At 45.9% G+C, this 23,621-nt stretch overlaps 1 protein-coding gene across 1 annotated transcript; it reads left to right on the top strand.

Annotated features, from left to right (window-relative positions):
* The first annotated feature begins 304 nt into the window (after positions 1-304).
* On the top strand, positions 305-23,218 carry LOC114202203 (cytochrome P450 4F6-like). The gene is made up of 13 exons (XM_028095301.2): positions 305-344; positions 793-991; positions 5,485-5,629; positions 7,293-7,346; positions 7,440-7,567; positions 8,406-8,527; positions 9,303-9,573; positions 9,909-9,975; positions 10,170-10,299; positions 19,642-19,775; positions 19,857-19,921; positions 20,086-20,168; positions 20,577-23,218. The coding sequence occupies exons 2-13, from the start codon at positions 794-796 to the stop codon at positions 20,752-20,754; spliced, it is 1,575 nt and encodes a 524-aa protein (XP_027951102.1). The 5' UTR covers positions 305-344; position 793; the 3' UTR covers positions 20,755-23,218.
* Positions 23,219-23,621: the final 403 nt, after the last annotated feature.

Raw genomic sequence — 23,621 nt, 5'->3', positions numbered from 1 at the left:
CCCATGGCACCTGAACTCTCAAGTGCAAGTCTTTACCTGCCACACGCCAGCTTTGAAAGGGCAGAGGTGGCTGTTAACTTGGGGCCCAGAATCATCTTTGCGCATCCCTCAACTCACCTCCCCACCCCACGTGGGAAGTGCTGAGTTCTGTGTGACCCTGAACTGGTTTCTTTGTGTATCCCGCTGGCTCTGTTCTCAGGTCTTGGGCGGCTGCCAGGTGGGGAGGTGGCAGACAGGCTTGCCGCCATTGGCTGACCCAGCCAAGCCCAGCCTCCCCCAGTTCGAAGGTCAGGGGCCAGGGACAAAGACCAGCCCGGAGGAGGTGTGTGGAGCTCGTGTGGAAGGTGACCGACTGGGGCTGGCAGGGCTGAGCGTGTTCCTGTCTGGAGGGGGGGTGGGGGGGAGCACTGTCTTGGGGGGGGAGGGAGGGAGCACTGCCCAGGCAGAAGTGGCTCCAGGAATCCAGCCGGCTGGGGGTTGGTCGTTTCCTTGTAACCGGATCTCCTGGCAACCTCCCACTGATTGAGTTTGGGTGTTTTTTCATAAGTTTCTCTCTCTCTCTCTTTCTTCCTCCTCCACCTGTCTCTCCCTCTGCCTCTTCCTCTGGAATGCCCCGTGTTCACCTCCCCCCTCAGAGCCCCCATTTGCCCAGTTCCCCCGCGCTCACCTTCCCTGCCCCTCCCTGTCCCTGTCCCTCCCATCCAGCCCCCCCATTTGTGAGCAGTCCAGGGAGCTCACTTTCTGCCCCACTGCTGGGTCTCAGGGGCTCCCCCTCTGTCCCCTGTGCCCCAGGATGTCACAGTGGAGCCTGTCCTGGCTGGGCCTGGGGCAGCCGGCCGCCTCCCCGTGGCTGCTCCTGTTGCTGGCCGGGGCCACCTGGCTGCTGGCCCGCGTCCTGGCCTGGAGCCACCGCTTGCATGACATGTGCGGCCGCCTCCGGTGTTTCCCGCAGCCCCCAGGACGGAGCTGGTTTTGGGGCCACGTGGGCCTGGTGAGTGTGAGTGGGACATGGTCTGGGCCATCAGGGTGGATGGACTTCCCGAGGGGCCGGGAGTGGGGATCAGGGGTTGGGCTGGGGTCTGGGACGCAGTGAAGGGCTGCACGAGCCGGGTCCCCCAGTGCCCCCACAGTCTCCCCAGGGCCACTGTCCAGGGTTCACTCCCTGCCTGGCCCATTTTTGTTGGCCTCAGGCCAGCAGGTGCTCCTGTCTGGGCTTGGGCTTCCCCACAGGAATCAGCTACGACTTCTGCCCTCCCGTCCCGCCATGGGGGCACAGCTGGGCTAGAGGAGAGGTGTGGGCTGTCTGTCTCTCTCCTCCCCTTCCTCTTATGTAATCTTGCCCTCCACCCCCAAAGTATATCCGTGGGGCCCATTGCTCAACTTGGATAAAAGCTGACCACTTCCCCTTTCAGAAGGAATCACTCTGGCCTTGACCTTAATGGCCAAACTTACTTCATTTATTGCCCCCATTTGGACAATCTTCACCGGCTCCAGCCTGGTTCCCACCACCATCATGCTTCCATGAGATGACCAGGACCTCATCCCCAGCCAGAAGCAATCTGGCCTTGCTGACCACTGACTGGCCCTGAAGCTCCTTGTTCTCTGGGTTTTAGCATTCTAGCACACCGCCCTCCACTGGGCTCCCCTGGGCTCCTCCTTCACCCCACCTTTCCATGTGGGGAGCCCTCAGGGTTCTAACCCTCCTTCCCTCTTCTCTGGCTCCCCAGGCCATCACCTTACCCCCGGCTCTGACCCCCTAAGTGGGCCACATGGACTTCTTCCACAAGTGAATTACAAGTTCAAGTCCCAGCTTCCCCTCCTTAGGTGGGGTCTCCTAAACACCTCATTCCACCAAGTCAAAACCCGAACTCAGGTTCCCTCCCCAGTCCTGCCCCACCCCAGGCTTGTCCACCCTTCCTTCGCCCACTTCGCATACTTTGGGGCCCCTGGCCCCCCTCTTTCCTCTTCCGCAGTCTGGTCCTTCAGCACAACCAGACGTGCTGCCTCCACAGCCTCTCCTCAATCTGTCCCTTCTCTGCAACCTCCTGCCACTTCTCCTGCCACATCCACTGGTATCTTTCTCCAGGAAGCCCTCTCTCCAACTCCTCAGGCTCCTCATTGCCGCTCTTGTCCCCTGTCATCCTTTCTTTCTTGAGCCCTGGAGACATTTTCCTGAAATTTAGCTTTTGTTTATACCTCTATTTGGCTGAAAATCATTCTATAAGACTGCCCATCATTCTGAACATAGAGACTAAGTGTTGTCAGGCCCGCTGCATACCCTAGATACTCCAAGCTCCTGCTTCTTTCCTCAAAGAGCCAAACCCTTTCTACCTCGGGGCCTTTGCTCCTGCTGCTCCTTTGCCAGGAAGGGCTTCCCATCCTGCAGCCACTGGGTCGATCTCTCCTTTTCATCCCATTTTTCAGCTCAAGTGTAACTTCTCCAAACCTCCCTTGACTTCCCCCACTAGACCTGGACCTCGGACTTGGTCCTGCTTAAGCTTAAACAGTCACTTGTCCAATTATTAGTGAGTTATCTCTCTCTCCCACTAGACAATAGCACCAGGGAACAGACATATCTATAATGCCTAGCTCAGGAGCTGCATGGAGTTGGCCCTTAATAAATGTTTGATGATGTCATGGCGAACGCCATGTCCTAGGTTTGGGTGAACTTACCATCACTCTCTTGGTCATCCAGTGCCAAAGGGATGGGCATCCAGCTCCTCCCCTCCCCTCTTGCAGACCAGCTCATTACAGGACAGGATGTCCCAAGATCATCCTGAAGGTTGCTTAAAATTCTAGGTCTTGGAAATTTCTCAGCAAGCCCTGGAAGTAGCAGGAAATGTTATCAAGTTACTGCAGTTCAACGCCCCCCTCTAAGAGCTTGGCTGTGGAAACTGCTCTGGGTCCTCCTCTCTCTGCTAGTCCCTCTCGCTGTGTGCGTGACCTCAGCTGAGTCACTGTCCCTCTCTGGGCCAAACTCATCAAGTGTCCCAGGGTCCTTGGGGATCAGGGAGCAGCCAAAAAGGTAAAAATGCCTTCTGTTCACCTGCCTGGAGCACCTGGGAGTATTTGTCAGGCCAGCATGGGGCATCCTGGAGGGATGGAGAGACACTGGAGAGGATGCGTCCCCAGGAGCTGACCATGCCCCATTTCTCCTTTTGGGGCACGTGGCCTTGGTTTCTTCATTTGTAAATGGCATGACTGATGGGAAAGTCCACAGATGCAGGGGAGATAGATAGATAGATAGATAGATAGATAGATAGATAGATAGACAGACAGACAGGATGCTCTATGCACAGCCTGGCAGGCAGTATGGGCTCATAAGTGGGAGCTGCCCTTTTGACTGATGAGCAGAGTTCACATCTGTCCCCTGGGGTCTGCCAGGGCTGGAAGGTCTGCAGACCCTTCACCATGTGAGGAACTGGGGGCTGTATACACTGGCCAACACATAACAGGATGTGGGAATGAGCCCCAGTTAGAAGTCCTGAGACCACCCTGCTGACCACAAACCTCCCCCATGGGGACCTCGCTGAGTTTGGAACCACTCCCAGGAGAAGAAAAATCTGACTTCTCAAGCCAAGGTCGGCCTCTCTGTGGGCAGAGAGCATGTCTTCTCCCTGTGACCTGGGATGTACCCTTGGGACGTGGAGAGGCCTCCAGGACCCTCCTGTTCCCAGAGGAAGGGAGCAGGAGGAAGCAGAGATTCCCTCCATCCATGCAGAATCTGGACACCCTGTGCACTATAGAGGCTGCAGGGGGACCTGCCGTGGTTCCTTCTGGGGAGGTGATGGTCCCTTTCTTGCTTGTAGACCCCCCCACCCCGCAGAGCAGGGCTTAAGGGTCATAACTCAGCTGGTGGCCACCTACCCCCAGGGATTTATGTTCTGCATAGGCTCTCACTATTTTTTGCAATCCTGACATTGCCTGATCTGTCACCATGCCACAGGTACCCACCTGGAATACATGGTGGTGGGCCCTGTAGTAGCATCTGGGGGCCGCAAGCCCCTCCTTACCAAGCTTCTGTAGATCCCAAGGCCCTTCCTGCTCTCGGGTGCCCTTGGTCATTTCTTTCTGCACACTGCTTCAGGATGCTTGGAGAGACTCTGCCCCAGGCTCTGTCCTGGAAGAACCCCAATCTTGGGCACGTAGAACTAGAGACAACCCCAATTCTGTGTGGTCAGAGTGGGTCTGAGGGAGAGATAGGGGCTGGGGGGAACCCAGGGGGAAGCAAGCCCTCTGCTGTTAGGGCAGGCTGGAAGACTTCTTGGAGGAGGAGTCGTTTGAAGTGGGTCTGGAATGATGGGTAGGAATTTTCTTTTAAGAAAAAAAGATAAAATATATGCTGTGGAGAGGAAGAGCCCACTCAAAGGCCTGGAGGGGACAGAGTGAGCACCTGGTTTTTGAGCAACAAGGAGTTCAGTGCAGTGAGAGCAATATTGATGAGAGGAAGGGGAACGGTGGGGGGGGCACAGCAGAGCTAGCAGGGGAAGGGGATTTATTCTGAGGGCTCTGAGGAGCCATGGAGGGTGTGGAGGTGAGGAGGCACAGACTCAAGGAGTAGGAGAGATGGAGAGAGAAATAGGGGTGAAGAAAGAGGGAGATACAGAGAAAAAGTGAGGGAGAGAGAGGACATACAGAGAGTGTAAAAGAAACATACACATATGCAGATGCAAACACATACCATCTATCATCAATCCATCCATCTCTCATTTCTCTCCATCTGTCCTTTATCCATCCATCCATCCATCCATCCATCCATCCATCCATCCATCCGTCCAACCATCTGTCCATCCATCCATCCATCCATCCATCCTTCCATTTTCCATTCATCCATTATCTATCTGCCTATCTATTTATCTATCTATCTATCGTCTATCTATCTATCTATCTATATCTATCTATCTATCTAATCTATCTATCTATCTATCTATCTATCTATCTAATCTATCTAATCTATCTATCTATCTATCTATCATCTATCTAATCTATCTATCTATCTATCTATCTATCTATCTATCTATCTAATCTATCTATCATCTATCTATCTATCTATCTATCTATCTATCTATCTATCATCTATCTATCTATCTATCTAATCTATCTATCTATCATCTATCTATCTATCATCTCTATCTGTCTGTCTATCTGTCTATCCATCTGTCTATCTATCTATCTATCTATCTATCTATCTATCTGTCTGTCTGTCTAGCTATCTATCAACTACCTAAAGAAAAAGATGAAGAGAGTGAGGGGACAGGGAGAGACTTATAGATAGATAGACACATGAAAGACCAACAGACCAACAGAAGGAAGCTGACTTAGTGAGATATAGAATTGTAGACTAATAATGCGGGCAGAAGGGGAAAGTGGGGGAGGGGGTTTGGTGGGTGGAGGGTTGCAATGGGCAGTTGTGAGCTTCTTGGTTCTCCTGCTTGACCTGGCTTCATCCTCCCACCCATCCTTTCCCGGCCCTGCCATCCCCAGGTGAAGAGCAATGAGGAAGGCTTGCGGATGATAGAGGATCTGGGCCACCACTTCCGTGATGTTCACCTCTTGTGGATTGGGCCCTTCTACCCTGTCCTGAGACTCGTCCACCCTACCTTTGTTGCTCCCCTGCTCCAGGCCCCAGGTATCTCTCCCAGGAGCCCCAACCTAGCCACTCCCCTGCCCCTGCTCCCAGTTTCCCACCCCTGGACAGACCAGGTTGAGCAGGGAAATGGGCAATGTTGACGGAGACCCGCCATTAACCTGCTGGATGACTCTGGGCAGGTCCCTGGCTCTCTCTGGTTGCCAGTCCCTTTCAGTTTTGAGTGGTGGAAATTCAACACTGTTGGTCTAAGTAAAGAAAGTGAATCTGTTGACTGAAAAATTGAGAGAATGTTGTCTTCAGACATGGTTGACATGGTTGGATCCAGGTCTTCAAAGACTGCCACTGGGAATCTATCTTCATCTTGTAGCTCTGTGTTCCTCTCTGACAGCTTCATTCTCATGCTGATAAAGATGAGTCCAAGAAGCTCAGCTCCCGTGGAAATGTGAGCTCATTCTCTGCAGACCCAGAAAAAGTTGCAGGATTCCTTTACATTGGCCTGACCTGGGTCACAGGGAATAGTTCTTCCTCTAGTCACAGAGACTTGATTGCTGAGGCTTAGGGTCATATGCTCAGCTCTGGAACAGAGGATGGGGTGGCATGGCCACTCTCCTAACTACTTGGATTGAGAGTGGAGGAGGAACGAGATGCTAGTTCCAGAAGGGGATGAATGCTGGGCAAGTAGATACCACGGATGTCCATCCACCAGCATCCCCGCTAGGTTGGCATTTCCTGGGTGAGGAAGCCAAGACTCAGGGGGCATAATAACTTCTGAAGGCCACACAGTGTGCTGAAGCTTCCCTCTTCTGTGTATTCTTGCTGCTCTAGCTGCCTCTGCTGGGAGGGACTCTAAGCTGGAAAGGGATTTGGGGTGTGAAGATGGCCAGAGTATTGTGGGGGAAGATCTACCAGACCTCAGGGTGGTCAGCTGTGTCTGGTTGGCCCTGGGGGGCTGGTCTAGAGGCAGAAGGGAGCAGTGGCAGCTCTTTGTGGTGGATGGGCTCATCATCTGAGGGTGGCAGCATCCTTTGGTCTCTTTAAGGGCATAGGAACCCCTTACCTAAGTACTTAATAGCCAGTATGGGGTGGAAGGGGATACTGAGGAAGGCTAAGTCACTCCTGGGCCATGTTTGGGACATTAATAGGACCTTTAAGTCCTGTCTGGGACCATCTGTAGGACACACTGAGGTCGTGTCAGATGGTCTTTGGGTCCATGTCAGAGCATGTTGCGTCCTGTCAATGTGTGTTATGCATGTTGTTTCACGTTAGAACATAGCCCCAACACATGGTGTGGCCATGTCAACTGTTGCAGGAAATGTCAGGGGGTTCTGGGACAGATGAGGTGTCCTAGGTCCCTGTAAAGGCATTTTGTAGAGTGCTGATTTGTGTTTGGGTGTTTTGAACGTGTTGGACCAGGTAGGAGCCATGTCAAGGCATGTTGGGGTGTGTTGTGCCATGTTAGGGTGCATCTAAGTACATCTAAGTGTGTCTGCAGGCTCTGCCTTTGTTCTGCTCTGTGCCACAGCCTGGTCTGGTCCCCCTTCATCTACCCACTCCTCTCTGTTTTCTCTGCCCTTGTTCCCATTCCTGCTATACTGGGCTTAAAGGGGGTATGCAGACCCCTGATTGGGATCCTCCACCTCCCAACAAAAAGCCCCTCCCCACCTCTTCTGCATGGCCCCTGATGGTCTATCTCTTGTGTCAGCCACCATCATACCCAAGGATATGTTTTTCTACAACCTGCTGAAGCCCTGGCTGGGTGAGTAACTGTGGATGAAGGGGGTTGGGGACAACCTTGGGGTCTCAGAGGAAGGCACTGCCCTTGTCCATTCCTTGTGACTGCCTCTACTAGGGGATGGGCTCCTGCTGAGTGCTGGTGACAAGTGGAGCCACCACCGCCGTTTCCTGACACCTGCCTTCCACTTTGAAATCTTGAAACCCTATGTGAAGATTTTCAACAAAAGCGCAGGCATCATGCATGTGAGTTCCTTAAATCCAGGGTCCCAGCTGGAGCTCTGGGAAAAGGGGAGTAGCCTCAGACACATATGATCTGGAGTCCTGGCTTGGCTGGATGGCTTTAGGGCCATTCCTTTTCCTCTTTAAGCCTCAGTTTCCCCATCTGTAAAATGGGGGAGGGGATAAGCCATTCTTAAAGGGTGGTCAAGATGAGGTAATGGAATCATGATCCTGGCACTTAGTAGGTGTTCAGAAGGTTTTAGTTTCTAGTCTGCCTCACTGAAACTCTGTAAAATTCAAGACACTAATGATGAAGATTGTATAATAGCTCTTTCTGCATAGCATTCCACCTTAAAATTCACTGGTTTGAAAGAATGTTTGTTGTTGCTCCCAAGATGATGAGTCAGTAGAGTAGTTCTTATCTTGGCTGGAATCACTCACATGTCTGTGGTCATGGCTGGGTTTGGGAGACAGCTCTGCTCGTCCAGGCTCAGCTCTGCTGCATGTTTGGGCCACTGGTCGAGGATGGCTTTGGTGCTGAAGCTTTGACAGGTAGATCCCAATAAGTTTTGACAGGAGGAAGACAATGAGTTGACCAAGACCAAAAAGAGTATAGGAGGCAGAGCCAAGATTTGAACTCAGGTCTCCTGACTCCCAGCCGTGGGGTCTTTTTTTTTTTTTTAATGGATTCTTAATAGTAACAGTTTCTACTCCCTCCCAAGCCTGGTCTTTCCTGGAGATGGGTATCTGGGGTGGAGGATCAGAAGGCTGGGTCTGGGGGAGTCCATCTTGGTGGCTGGGGCTGAGGAGGAGCTCAGGGGAGGCAGGTCCCAACCCCGGATTTGCCCCTTTCTGTGTCCAGGCCAAGTGGCAGTGCCTGGCCTTGGAAGGCAGCACCCATCTAGACATGTTTGAGCACATCAGCCTCATGACCCTGGACAGTCTGCAAAAATGTGTCTTCAGTTTTGACAGCAATTGCCAGGAGTGAGTCTCTGCCCTGGGCATGGGAACATGAGCCATAGACCCAAGGGAGTAGATGGGGAATGGAGGACTGGTCAGCACAATCAGAAGGGACTTCCTGGAGGAGATGGATCAGAGCTAGACATTGAAGGACAAGGAAGGGAAAGAGAAAGAGTGATCCTTTCAGGTAGGTAGAAATGTTTGATAAAGGCCAGGGGGCCACAATGAGCAAAGCATGTGCCACAGTGAGGAGCCACCTTGGGAATGAGGTTGGAGGGCTTGGCAGGGGCTTTATCTTAAGGACATTCAAAATCCAGACAAAGGCATATGAACTTTATCCTGAGGTTTCCAGGGAGGCATGGAAGGTGTTTGAATAGATGAGGGTCATGGTCAAAGCTGTTCTTGGACATCTGACTCTAAAGAAGACCAGCTGTCATATAGACACAGAATTCAAGGGGACCATGGAGAGGAGAAGGCTTGAATTTGTTGGAGGAAATGGGGCAGATTTGGGAGAAACTAAGAAAGAATGGGCAGGGTCAGATATTGTGTAGGAAAGAGGGGAGACGAGCATGATGCCCAAGCTCTGCCCTGGGGTCTGGGACATGAGGCCGTTCATAAAGGTGGGATGTAGAGGGAGAAGCACGCCTGGAGAACACTTTGTTTTGAATAAAGTCCAGGGGGCTATGATGAGCAAAGCATGTGCCACAGTGCTTCTGGGTTTCTGGTTGGAAGGTGCTCTTAGGGTTTCATGTGGGTTAAGAAGCTGTTTCTTAAGGTTCTCTCTGGCCTGGCCCTGCAGGAGTCCCAGTGAATATATTGCTGCCATCTTGGAGCTCAGTGCCCTTGTGGTGAAACGGCAGGAGCAGATCTTCCTGCACATGGACTTCCTGTACAATCTCACCCCCGATGGGTGGCGCTTCCGCAGGGCCTGCAACCTGGTGCACAACTTCACAGATGCTGTCATCCAGGAGCGGCGCCGTGCCCTCATTAGTGGGGGTTCCCATGACTTCCTCAAGGCCAAGGCTAAGGCCAAGACTTTGGACTTCATTGATGTGCTCCTGCTGGCCAAGGTGGGCTTCCCTGGGATCAGAATTCAAGAGATAGAATGGACCTTGACTTCAAATGTCACATGGAAGAACTTGGACTTGACCCACAGGGTACTGGGCAACCATGGAAGGTGCTTGAGGAAGGGAGAGATGGGTCAGGGATATGTTTTGACTCTGTAGAAGGCTGCCTGAAAGGGATAAATAAAAGGCTGGAGACCAGGGAGGAGACCTGTGGGGTGGGCTCTAGAGATGATGAGGGACAGATCCTGCTTTGTTGTTGGAGCGTGAGGGACTGTTTCAGATTAGACTTAGACACCCTCAGAGCTGGTGTGATTCAAGAGGTCTTGCTCTTTCTCCAGGATGAAGATGGAAAACAATTGTCAGATGAGGACATCCGAGCTGAGGCTGATACCTTCATGTTTGAGGGTGAGCATCCCAGTGTGGGACTATGGGTCAGGGGCAGGGGTCTGTCCAGTCCCAGGAACTTGGTAGGTAGGCCCTGGACCACCCCATCCCACCCCATCCTCCCCATCCACCCTTGAGGGCCTTAATTAAAGGCGCTGTCCACCCTCTGGTGCTGAACAAGCCCAGAGATGCAAGCCTGTCTGGCTGCCTCTCAGGCCATGACACCACAGCCAGTGGCCTCTCCTGGGTCCTGTACAACCTTGCAAAGCACCCAGAGTACCAGGAGCGCTGTCGGCAGGAGGTGCAAGAGCTCCTGAGGGACCGTGAGCCTCAAGAGATTGAATGGTGAGTACAGGTCATCATGGTTTGTTCCTGAACCCCTCTCATTGGCTCTGCTCCCAAGCTGGGGAGAGGAAATAACTTTTTGTTAATTCTGTCATTATTGTTTCCTGGGAATAGGAGCAGAGCCTAGAGGCAGGTTGGCACACAGCCTGGAGAGCAGGGAAAGCTTGCAGGCTTATGCAACAGAAAGATCTGAGTGTCCACATTTATTGCCCTGCTTACTTGCTATGTGACTTTAATAAAATCAGTTCCCTATTCTGAATACCACTTTTCTCCTCTGTAAGTGGGGGTGGGGCAGGGAATCTTTTCTACAGGGCTGCTTGGTGAACTGTGACAGTGTGTTTAGAACAGATGCCATCCAGCATGTGTTCAGTAAATGAACTTCTCCCCTCCCTTGCTTTTCTGTCTGAAGTTGCACGTTTTCCCCAAAGATCCTTACTCCCTTTAATTTTTGCTTTTATATCTAATTCCCACCTAACAATCTATTGCAGGGAGTCACAAGAGGTTTTGGGGGGTGGAAATTTACCCATCTCTTTGTTCAGTAAACGTGTCCACACTGTTTGCCCTCTCCCAACTCCATGTCTAGTCCCATTCGAGTCTTACCTGGGCAAGGCTGGGGCAGTTAGGAAAGAAGGTGGGTGAAGCTGGGTAGTGAAGCAGAAAGAGTAAGAGTTTGACTTCCTCTTTGCTGATTCGGATGCCTTTTATTTCTTTTTGTTGTCTGATTGCTGTGGCTAGGACTTCTAATACTCTGTTGAATAGCAGTGGTGAGAGTGGACATCCCTGCTGTGTTCCTGACCTTAGGGGGAAAGCTCTCAGTTTTTCCCCATTGAGAATGATATTCTCTGGGGGTTTTTCATAGATGGCTTTTATGATATTGAGGTATGTACCCTCTATCCCTATACTCTGAAGAGTTTTGATCAAGAAAGGATGTTGTATTTTGTCAAATGCTTTTTCTGCATCTATTAAGAGGATCATATGGTTCTTGTTCTTTCTTTTATTAATGTATTGTATCATATTGATTGATTTGCGGATGTTGAACCAACCTTGCAGCCCAGGAATAAATCCCACTTGGTCGTGGTGAATAATTCTTTAAATGTACTGTTGGATCCTATTGGCTAGTATTTTGGTGAGAATTTTTGCATCCATGTTCATCAAGGATATTGGTCTGTAGTTCTCCTTTTTGATGGGGTCTTTGTCTGGTTTTGGGATCAAGGTAATGGTGGCCTCATAAAATGAGTTTGGATGTTTTCTTTCCATTTCCAGTTTTTGGAACAGTTTCAGAAGAATAGGTATTAATTCTTCTTAAATGTTTGATAGAATTCCCCTGGGAAGCCATCTGGCCCTGGGCTCTTGTTTGTTGGGAGATTTTTGGTGACTGCTTCAATTTCTTTAGTGGTTATAGGTCTGTTCAGGTTTTCTATTTCTTCCCGATTCAGTTTTGGTAGTTGATACATCTCTGGGAATGCATCCATTTCTTCTAGATTATCTAATTTGCTGGCATATAGTTGCTCATAATATGTTCTTATAATTGTTTGTATTTCTTTGGTGTTGGTTGTGATCTCTCCTCTTTCATTCATGATTTTATTTATTTGGGTCATTCTCTTTTGTTTCTGATAAGTCTGGCCAGGGGTTTATCAATTTTATTAATTCTTTCAAAGAACCAGCTCCTAGTTTCATTGATCTGTTCTACTGTTCTTTTGGTTTCTATTTCATTGATTTCTGCTCTGATCTTTACTATTTCTCTGCTTCTGCTGGGTTTAGGCTTTATTTGCTGTTCTTTCTCCAGCTCCTTTAGGTGTAGGGTTAAGTTGTGTATTTGAGACCTTTCTTGTTTCTTGAGAAAGGCTTGTGTTGCTATATACTTCCCTCTTAGGACTGCCTTTGCTGCATCCCAAAGATTTTGAACAGTTGTGTTTTCATTTTCATTTGTTTCCATGAATTTTTTAAATACTTCTTTAATTTCCTGGTTGACCCATTCATTCTTTAGTAGGATGCTCTTTAGCTTCCATGTATTTGAGTTCTTTCTGACTTTCCTTTTATGATTGAGTTCTAATTTCAAAGCATTGTCATCCGAAAATAAGCAGGGAATGATCCCGATCTTTTGGTACTAGTTCAGACCTGATTTGTGACCTAGGATGTGATCTATTCTGGAGAATGTTCCATGGGCACTAGAGAAGAATGTGTATTCTGTTGCTTTGGAATGGAATGTTCTGAATATATCTGTGCGATACATTTGGTCCAGTGTGTCATTTAAAGCCCTTATTTCCTTGTTGATATTCTGCTTAGATGATCTGTCCATTTCAGTGAGGGAGGCGTTAACTACCCTTACTATTATTGTATTATTGTCGATGTGTTTCTTTGATTTTGTTATTAATTGGCTTATGTAATTGGCTCTTCCTATGTGAGGGGCATGAATATTTACAATTGTTAGATCTTCTTGTTGGATAGACCCTTTAAGTAGGATATAGTGTCCTTCCTCATCTCTTATTATAGTCCTTGGTTTAAAATCTAATTTGTCTGATATAAGGATCACCATCCCAGCTTTCTTTCGATGTCCGTTAGCATGGTAAATGGTTTTCCACACCCTCACTTTCAATCTGAAGGTGTCTTTGGGTCTAAAATGAGTTTCTTGTAGACAGCATATTGATGGGTCTTGTTTTGTTTTTATCCAATCTGATAGCCTGTGTCTTTTGATTGGGGCATTTAGCCCATTTACATTCAGGATAACTATTGAAAGATAGGAATTTAGTGCCATTGTATTGCCTGTAAGGTGACTGTTACTGTATAGTGTCTGTGTTCCTTTCTGGTCTATGTTACTTTTAGGCTCTCTCTTTGCTTAGAGGGCCCCTTTCAATATTTCTTGTAGGGCTGGCTTCATGTTTGCAAATTCCTTTAGTTTTTGTTTGTCCTGGAAGCTTTTTATCTCTCCTTCTATTTTCAATGACAGCCTAGCTGGATATAGTATTCTTGGCTGCATATTTTTCTCATTTAGTGCTCTGAATATATCATGCCAGTCCTTTCTGGCCTGCCTGGTCTCTGTGGATAGGTCTGTCGCCAATCTAATGTTTCTACCATTGTAGGTTACAGATCTCTTGTCCTGAGCTGCTTTCAGGATTTTCTCTTTGTCTCTGAGACTCATAAGTTTTACTATTAGAAGTTGGGGTGTTGACCTATTTTTATTGATTTTGAGAGGGGTTCTCTGTGCCTCCTGGATTTTGATGCCTGTGTCTTTCCCCAAATTAGGGAAATTCTCTACTATAATTTGCTCCAATATACCTTCTGCCCCCCTCTCTCTTTCTTCTTCTTCTGGGATCCCAATTATTCTAGTATTGTTTCATCTTATGGTATCACTTATCTCTCGAATTCTGCCCTCGTGATCCTGTAGTTGTTTATCTCTGTTTTTCTCAGCTTCTTTATTTTCCATCATTTGGTCTTCTATATCACTAATTCTCTCTTCTGCCTCATTTATCCTAGCAGTTAGTGCCTCCATTTTTGATTGCACCTCATTAATAGCCTTTTTGATTTCAACTTGGTTAGATTTTAGTTCTTTTATTTCTTCAGAAAGGGTTTCTCTAATATCTTCCATGCTTTTTTCAAGCCCAGCTAGTATCTTTAAAATCATCATTCTGAACTCTAATTCTGACATCTTACTAATGTCCGTATGGATTAGGTCCCAGGCAGTTGGTACTGCCTCTTGTTCTTTTTTTTTGAGGTGATTTTTTTCCATCTTGTCATTTTGTCCAGAGGAGAATAGATGAATGAGAGAACAAAATGCTAACAGGGTAACAACGACCCAGGAAAATATACACTAAACAAATCAGAAGAGACCAGAGCTCCTACCATTATCACAGCATGGTGATTGAGGGGAAACTCCCAACTCCTGGCTTCTCTCTTCCAGAAAGTGGTCGCTTTTCTCTTCAGAGAGTTGCTGCTATTCTTTTCTTCGATCTCCTGTTGAATTCGTAGGTCTTCAGAATGGTTTGATCCCTTTATAGCTGAATTCCTGGGACCAGACGAAATTTAGGTCTCCTACTTCTCTGCCATCTTGCTCCTCCCCACTCAATTCAAATTCTGAAAAGTCAGATATTCTTTTTTTTTAATTTTTTTATTGTTATGTTAATCACCATATATTACATCATTAGTTTTTGATGTAGTGTTCCATGATTCATTGTTTGTTCATAACACCCAGTGCTCCATGCAGAATGTGCCCTCTTTAATACCCATCACCAGGCTAACCCATCCCCCTACCCTCCTCCCCTCTAGAACCCTCAGTTTGTTTTTCAGAGTCCATCATCTCTCATGGTTCATCTCCCCCTCTGACTTACTCCCCTTCATTCTTTCTCTCCTGTTATCTTCTTCTTTTTCTTTTTTCTTAAAATATGTTGCGTTATTTGTTTCAGAAGTACAGATCTGTGATTCAACAGTCTTGCACAATTCACAGCGCTCACCGTAGCACATACCCTCCCCAATGTCTATCACCCAGCCACCCCATCCCTCCCACCCCCAACCACTCCAGTAACACTCAGTTTGTTTCCTGAGATTAAGAATTCCTCATATCAGTGAGGTCATATGATACATGTCTTTCTCTGATTGTGAAAAGTCAGATATTCTTATTAAAAATATCTGTAGCTAGAGGGGCAAACTGGAGGTGGTGAGCTGGAGCCTGGGGGCCAGGGGGCAGATTTGGGGCCAAGGGCTGAAGGATGCCGAGGAGATGTTGGACCGAACACTTTGGAGGTAGTGCCCTCAACTTCAAGGCTTTGCTCAGCAGAGAAGTTCTGTGAAGTGGAGAAGTGTTTTTGTGCTTCTCCCAACTTCAAACAATTATACGCTTGGTAAAAATTTAAGCAGTATGAATTGGTTTACAATGGATATAAGCCTTTGTCTTTTTTTCTTTCTCAGCTCTGTTGAGATATAGTTGACATATAATACTGTGTAAGTTTAAGGTGTAGAACACAAGGATTTGATATATATTGCAAGATGAGTAAAAGGTTAAACTCTTCTATTATTTCACATAAGCCTCTGTCTTATGCCAGCACCCCGATCCCATCCCAACCTTTGATAGTTTCCTGTGTCCTTCCAATGTTCAGTCTATGCCCACATGTATCTGTCCACCATCTCTTTGCTCATTCAGTTTTCTTTCTACAACTGAGAATATACATAGAACATTCAGGCATGCATGTTGACAATATAATTTCCAGATCTTTCATTTCTTTTCAGGATACAAATTTTGAGAAATTAATTTGAATTACAAAATCAATAATGGGAAGAAGACTTTTTATTTTTTCTTGCACAAAATGAAACACTATGGAGAAGTTAGGTTCATCTTTGTTGCCCTCCCCCAAACCTATCAATCCCCTGTCTCCTGAGGGGCTTCTTTTTTTAAAAATTTTTTTATTGTTATGTTAATCACCATACATTACATCATTAGCTTTTGATATAGTGTTCCATGATTCATTGTTTGTGCATAACACCCAGTGCTCCATGCAGAACGTGCCCTCTTTAATACCCATCACCAGGCTAACCCATCCCCCCACCCCCTCCCCTCTAGAAACCTCAGTTTGTTTTTCAGAGTCCATCGTCTTTCATGGTTCGTCTCCCCCTCCAACTTACTCCCCTTCATTCTTCCCCTCCTGAGGGGTTTCTAGGGACATCAATTTGTCATATGTCCTTTCAGACTTTTCTGAAATTCTTAGAGATATATATTTATATAATTATTATAGTTTAATAGAAACACATGCCCACACATTTAGTCACTTGTTTTTTTCACTCAATATTATGTCTTAGAGCTCCTTTCTGAGTGCTATATAGGATTGCATAAATTATTCATCTCACCCCTCTGTTGGGGACATTTATGAGAAGATTTGTAGTTATGATAGATATTGCTGAACTGCCTTTCAGCATCTCTGTACTGATTTACCTCGCAGTGTGTGTCAGGACTAGTGAGCCCTATTTCCTCCTTTTTGATAGCTGTATAGTATTCCATCACATGGATGTACTATGATTTATCTAAACATTCCTGTCAATGGACATTTGTAGTTTGGGAGCTTTTGCTATAATAACATGATGTAGCAAACATCCATGTACACTGATTTTTGCTCACATGTGTGGATGTCTCTCCAGAACAAATTTCTAAAAGTGGTGTTGCTGAATCAAAGACCATTTGAGTTTTCATAATTTAATTAGCTCTTGGCAAATCAACTCCTACAGATGGCTTTTCAGAGTGCCAATTTCCTCACATCCTCACTGACAGTGTGTGTTATGAAACTTTACAACTTTTGCCAAGCTGGTAAGTGAATAAAATACTTTGTTATTCTAATGAACATCACTTTAAGTATGGGTAAAACTGAGCACATTTTCACATGTTTATGAACCATGAATATTTCTTCTTCTGCAAAGCATCAGTTTGCATAATTTGTCCTTTTTACCTTGAGTTTTTTTGTTTTTTTCTTACTGATTTATAAGGACTCTTTGAAGAGAATTAATTTCTTTTCTGTTATGCAAAAATTATTTCCCAGGATGTCTTTTGACTTTATTTTGGTTTTCATTCATTTCTTTGTAATCACATTTATTAGCTTTTTTTTTTTAAGATTTTATTTATTTATTTGACAGAGAGAGACACAGTGAGAGAGGGAACACAAGTAGGGGAGAGGGAAAAGCAGGCTTCCCACGGAGCAGGGAGCCCGATGCGGGACCCCATCCCAGGACCCTGGGATAATGACCTGAGCCGAAGCAGACGCTTAACCGACTGAGCCACCCAGGTGCCCCTTATTGGCTTTTTTATAGCTTCTGTTTTTTTTTTTTTTAATGCTTGGAAAAGCTCTTCACACTCTAATGCTAAACTATAAAACTTGTTTATTTTCTTCTAATGGATTTATTTATTGAAAAATGTTATTGAACCTAAATTTTATTTAATATTTTTATTATTATTTCTTACATTTAATCTTTCTTCCATATTAAATCCATACTGGTATAAGTGCTGAAGTGGGAATCTATTTTTTTCTCCAAATGGCTAATTATTTCAACAGAATTTGATACATAGTTTGTATTTGTCTTAGGATTTTAAATAATAGCAGCTTTACAATAAACTAAATTTGTTCATATATTAGGGTTTATTTCTGGACTCCATTCTGTACTATCTATTTATATATTCATACATAAGCACTAAGCAGTCTTCATTATCATATTAAAAACATTTTCATACTTGATAAAGTTGGTTCTATCTTATTACTTTGCATTTACATTTTTTCTTGCATTTTTAGTTTTTTCATTTGAACACTATGATTGGATTGGGTAGTTTGAAAAATACTCTTGACAGTTTTAATCTCTTAGTTATTTGGGCATCAGGTGTCAAGGATGAAGTTAACCGTGGCCCTTTATTCATGACTAATTATCATCATTTTTTTGGGCAATACTTATTCCCATTCAGTCCAATTCTCTACTTCCAGCACTCCACCAATATGATTCTAGAGCATTCAATCGACTTTTATTTGCATAATTTGTTGTTTTGGGTAGATGTATTTTAAAATTCACAGATATGTGTTATATCACAGATCTCCTGCTTGCTCTTACTTTTTTCAGAAACAGCACTATGACTTTATTAGAAATCCCTGGTTCTATGTTATGTTTAGGTTATTGCTTTGAACTGTCATATAGAATGTCTCTCTACAATCCTTTAGAGTTGAATATCCAGGAGGTTTCCATCTCATTACTGCAATGAACATCTTGGTGTGCGTGTCTTTATCTACCTGTCTGAGAATTTCTCTGGGTTCTATGCCCCAGGAGCCAGGTTGGTAGGTCATAAAACACACATTGCCTTTCCTTGACCACACTGATGCCTTCTAGAGTGGTGGCTCATGTTCATACTGTCACTATCAATGCATGAGGTCTCTCTACCCCTATGCCTCAGCTACTTAATCCTCACCATCACCCATCTTGTTAATTCTCCCCTCAAATAGATGTGAGGTAATATCTCTTTACTAGATAATTTCCATTTCTCTCATAACTGGCGACTTTGAGCTTCTCTTCATGTTTTAAATCTCTGAGTTTGAGCTCCCATGAATTCTTAGATCTTGTCCTTTGTCTGCTTATCTCTTGAGTCCCTGTCATCTCTCTTGTTGATTTGCAGGAAGTCCTTGTATATTCAAGATATCGTTCTAGATCCATATATTTAGTGCAGATAATCTTCTGTAAATCTCTCATCTGAATGTTACTTTGGTCCAAGGTGTCTTTGTTAAACAGAAATCCTTAATTCTGTGCAATAGTTTTCCTTTTTTTCCCCCCTGTCTTCCAGTTTATGTTTTGGGGGTTTTAAGAATTCCTTCCTACTCATAGGTCCCAAAGATGTCGTCTATGTAATATCTTCTTTAACTTTATGGTTTTACCTTTCAAGTATAAGAGAAGACTCCATCTTCATGTAGAGTGCATGATAATCCAGTTCTTTTTATTTCCACATCATCAGTTGTGTGAACCATCCATTGTTCAGGGATTGTGGGGCCTCCTTTACCAGATGCTACGTTTTCAACTATTCATGTGCCGGTCTCCGAGCTCTCAATCCTATCCCATGGGTCTGTTTTCCTGTTCTTGCAACAGTGCCGTGCTGTTATTTTATTTTATTTTATTATTACCATACTTTTATAATAGGTCTTAATATTTGGTAGATGAATTCTCTTTCTTCGATCTTTTATTTTTAAATTGACATAGCTCTTTTTTTCTTTATTTTGTTATGTTAGTCACCATACAGTACGTCATTAGTTTTTGATGCAGGGTTCCATGATTCATTGTTGATGTATAACATCCAGTGCTCTATGCAACACGTGCCCTCCTTAATACCTGACATAGCTCTTGAAGTTTATTTTTTTTCAAATTGAATAAGATTACTGAGTTCAAAACAACAACAACAACTTGATTTTCCTGGATTGCCTTGAATATATCAATTAACTTACAAAGAATCTACGCCTTTATAATATTAGGCCATCCCACCTTAGAGTGTGGGTCTTATTTGTTCAAATAACCTGTTAAGTCCAGTATATATATTTTTTCCTTTTCAGCTAATTGTATACCTTAAAAAACTTTCTTATGCAAATGTATTAACACTTTTAAGGATACCCCGTGAATGTTGTGCTTTGCTCAGAAATGCTTCTAAAAATACTAGGCTAAATTTCCTTCTAGTGACTTTTGTGTTTTTGATTTTCTAATGCTTAAATCTTTGGCCCATCTGGAATTTATTTTGGTATAGAAGTGAGGGTCAGAGCAAGGTGGGGAGAGGGTCTCCAGGGGCAGCAGGATGGCTGGGGGAGTCTTTGATTCGATCCCTGGATAATTGTTGGGGGGCTTCCTTAGGGATGACCTGGCCCAGTTGCCCTTCCTGACCATGTGCATCAAGGAGAGTCTGAGGCTGCACCCCCCCGTTACAGTCATTGCCCGCCGCTGTACCCACGACGTCGGGCTCCCTGATGGCCGGATCATCCCCAAAGGTGTCCACAGCATCAGGGGGAGGAGGGTGGCGGTCCCATCCGCTGAGACCTTATGCTGACTGTTTCTCTTCTCCCCCATAGGGAGCATCTGTGTCATCAGCATCTTTGGGATTCATCACAACCCATCTATCTGGCCGGACCCTGAGGTGCTTCCCTCCCTCTTCTCCATCCGGCGACCCGACCAGGGGGCGGGGTCCTGACCAGGGAAGTCAGACACTGCCCCTCCACTGTATCCACATCTGTCTTTTCTAGCCTTGTCTGGGTATCTTGAGAAACCCCACCCAGCAGCCCTGCCTCTCTCTGCTCCCAGGTATACAATCCTTTCCGCTTCGATCCAGAAATCCCCCAGAAGAGGTCTCCCCTGGCTTTTATTCCCTTCTCCGCGGGGCCCAGGTGAGCGCAGCAGGCATCCCAGGCGGGAATGTCGTGGTGAGGGCAGGGATCTGGGACTGAGAACCCAGACATGGCTGTGGGGACAGGAAAGGGGGGAAATTGAGGATGGCTCTCCTTCTCTCCCCTCTTCCAGAGGTTAGAGGTAAGGGTCTGGGGAGTGGAGGTTGGGTGGGTCTAACAGGGGCTCCTCAGTGTGGGCAGAGCCCCTTCCCCCTGTCTGCTGGCCTGAGTTCAGGGCTGGGGTCTGGGCCAACCTCAGGGGATAGGCAAGCCCACATGGGGGTCCCAGACATGGGTTAGCCCTCTTCTGGATCCCTGCGGGCAGGGCTGGGGGTCTTGGGCCAGGTTCTGGGCGCGTTGGGACCTGCTGGGTCCCTGGCGAGTCAGAGACGCCACTTCTGCCCGCAGGAACTGCATTGGGCAGACGTTCGCCATGACTGAGATGAAGGTGGTCCTCGCGCTCACGCTGCTGCGCTTCCGGTTCCTGCCAGACGAGGAGGAGCCGCGCCGGAAGCCGGAACTCATTCTGCGCGCAGAGGGTGGACTTTGGCTGCGCACGGAGCCGCTGAGCGCGGGGTCCCAGTGATTTTGCGAGCTCCTGGCTTGGGATCCACCCAGAACCTACAGGCCTTGCTTTGTGGATTCCCAGGAATGAAACTTTGCAGTCTCCTCTGCCAGAGCCTCATTGAGAGCTAGCAGGGGTGGGCGAGGCGGGGTGGAGAGGAGGCCCAAGACCCTGAGAGCCTTTCCAGATGACCACAGGCCCCCATGCTGATTGCTGGTTCTACCAGAGCCCAATCAGGGAGTTTATCCTGTAGGCAATAGGGAGCCATGGGAGGTGTTTGAGCAAGAGAGGGACCAGGGTTACGGACTGACTTAAGGGCATGTTTGAGGCTCTGGGTCACAGAGGAGAACCCATAGTGGCACTACACTCTGATCACCCTGACCTCTGTTCCTACCTAATATACCCAAACTTCTCTTACCTCAGAATCCTTCACTATGTCAATAGTTACTATGTTTACTTCAACAAAGCAAATATACTTTATCCTGTGTGCCTAATCATTGCGGTCACTGTATCTGTTATATAGTCTGTTGTTTTTGCTGGTTTTCACTGGTAGGGTCGTCGTTCTTGTGTGCCTGGTTATCTTTGCCTGACTACTGGTTATCATATTTGAAATAAGATTTGCAGAATTTGAAGAAGGTAGCTTTCTCTAAGGAGGAGGTCTTGGAGCCTTGCTGATTGAAGATTATGTTAAATGAAGTTCAAGACTTGTGGTGGCCAAGATCAGGAAGGCAGTTTAAATTCTAGTTGAGATCACACAGGCTCCTCCACTCCTCTCACTCTGAGGGGTGTAGCTTTTTGAGGTCTCCACTTATGTAAGGAGGGTCTTCTCACAATTTCTCTTTCTCATATCACTATAGGCCTTGATTTTTCTCCCCTGACCATGAAGCCATCAAAACAGCTTCACATTTTCCTGACTTGAGAAATGTCTCCAGGGCAAACGTGTAATTGATGTTCATTTAGCTCTAGGCTTCTAGTTCATTTGAGTGGTGTCTTTGTAATTCTTTACTATATTTTCTGGTCATGTATTCATTTAAGAAATTGGAAAAGTATCCAGCTGTGAGAGTTGTTTTTTAAAAATTGAAAGTTTAATCCAAGTAACCTAGCTTGTCATTAGTGGGAACAGGAAGTCTCAGTTGGAATTTTAATGGTCATGATCCAGTTATTACTCCACTCTTGAATGTATTGAGGGTGAAAATTGCCTTTAAGTGCACAGATTCCTGGACCACAAAAAAGCTCACATCAGGGCTTGAGGGAGAGGACAGCACATCACCCAGAGACCCTGGAACCTGGGCTAAATGGAGGGAGCACTTTGAGGTTGACTCCCCTAGGGGTGTTCCTTGTATAGGAAGAGGAGTACACATTGGATGCTTTGGTAGTCAACAGGATGGATGGTGTCGGAGACTGCTATGTATCCTGATGTTCCTTTTTGCCTTCCTGTAATCCTTGGGTTTTTGTTAGGTGCATGGCAGGCTGAAATACAGATAGCATTTGAAAACTTTTCTTGAAACTAGATTGGCTAAATGAGTATGCCCTGTCCCATGTGGAAAAGTTAAAGAGTACCTGGTAATTCTGGAAACTCTGCTGGAGAGAAAGCTGGACATTCTCTGTCGAGTTTCCCCTTTCTTCTTCTCTGTTTCTTGGGGTGGTGTGGGTAGCTGGAGCTCCCTCTTGGATTAAGAGGACAAGACCACTCTTTAGGAAAGGTGGGGCAGATAACTAAATGCAGTGAGGGTCCGATGACCCTGATCCAGCGCACCTTGGAGTTGTATTACCAAGATCACAATCCCAGTCTGCTATTTCCTAGCTGTGTGGGTTGGGGAAAATTGTTGATCTCTCTGAGCCTCAGTTCCGTTACCATATAGTAATAGCCACCTTACTACACTGATGGGGAGATTGCATAAGCAAGCATGTGCAACATCACTGAGTCAATATCTGGTAAGCATCAGTAGTCAGTGAGGGTTAATTTGTTCCCTTCTGTCATCTTTTTGCATCACGTTCTGAAATTTAAAAAGCTTTAATCACAGAAGTTAAATTTAAGTATTGGTGAATGTGGCAACCTTCTGTTGAAGAAAACTATCATTAGAAGACCCAGTTAGTTGTAAATATCCATAGTTACCTCAGAGAAACTCCAAGGGCCTTTGATGGCAAGCTGGTCTTGGAGCTAGGAACTGGAAAAAAAAAAGATTTTTTTCCCCCTTGAGAGGCATGAACCTGCCTTCATTTTTGCTTAAATGTTTCAAGATGTGGAGATCATGTGTGTCCCAATAGTGAGGTGGGGAGTTGAACCGCTTCCTTCAGCACCTGGAACAGTGGCTGCCCCTGGACTCCTTCCTCTCAGGCTGTAGGAGCACCCCCCTGGGGTACAGTGTCTAGGACCTCAAAACCTTTCTGAGGCCCACAGATTGGGGGCCCTGGAGGCTTACAGACTGCAAAATATGACAGGAACATTGCAACATGAAATGAATAAATATTTAATGTATTGTAAGCTGAAAATCACATGTGTTTTTCTTTGCCAAGTTCTTAATTAAAATATTGTTCGTATTCCCAAAATGATATGTCTTCATAGGAGAAAATACAAAGAAGAAAAAGTAAGAAATAAAAATCATTTTATATCCATAATTCACACATATCAAAATAATCATAGTTCATATTTTCTCACATATACATCCAGTTTTTATTAATATATATAATCTTTATACAAGTAAAACAATGTTATTTACATCTAAATGTATTATATTTACATGTAATTTTCTGTTTAAAAATGCTGTTTTACTGGCTAATAAGCACATGAAAAAATGCAACATCATTGGTCATTAGGGAAATGCAAAGCAGTGCTTCATGTGATACCACTTCATACCCACGAGGATAGCAAGAGTCTGAAAAAGGGA

The sequence above is a fragment of the Eumetopias jubatus genome, unplaced genomic scaffold (genome assembly GCF_037043125.1).
Source record: "Eumetopias jubatus isolate StellerSeaLion01/CBP00866 unplaced genomic scaffold, mEumJub1_p1.0 scaffold_1, whole genome shotgun sequence".
In the NCBI taxonomy this organism is placed as follows: Eukaryota; Metazoa; Chordata; class Mammalia; order Carnivora; family Otariidae; genus Eumetopias; species Eumetopias jubatus.
The sequence above is the reverse complement of the archived record's forward strand: the minus strand, read 5'-3'. Positions and strand labels throughout refer to the sequence as shown.

Excerpts from the sequence above, each read along its gene's own strand:
- LOC114202203 (XM_028095301.2), top strand. The coding sequence starts at position 794 with ATGTCACAGTGGAGCCTGTCCTGGCTGGGCCTGGGGCAGCCGGCCGCC. Across the intron at positions 10,300-19,641 it reads GAGCCTCAAGAGATTGAATG|GGATGACCTGGCCCAGTTGC; the intron begins GTGAGTACAGGT and ends GGGCTTCCTTAG. Across the intron at positions 19,776-19,856 it reads TGGCCGGATCATCCCCAAAG|GGAGCATCTGTGTCATCAGC; the intron begins GTGTCCACAGCA and ends TCTCCCCCATAG.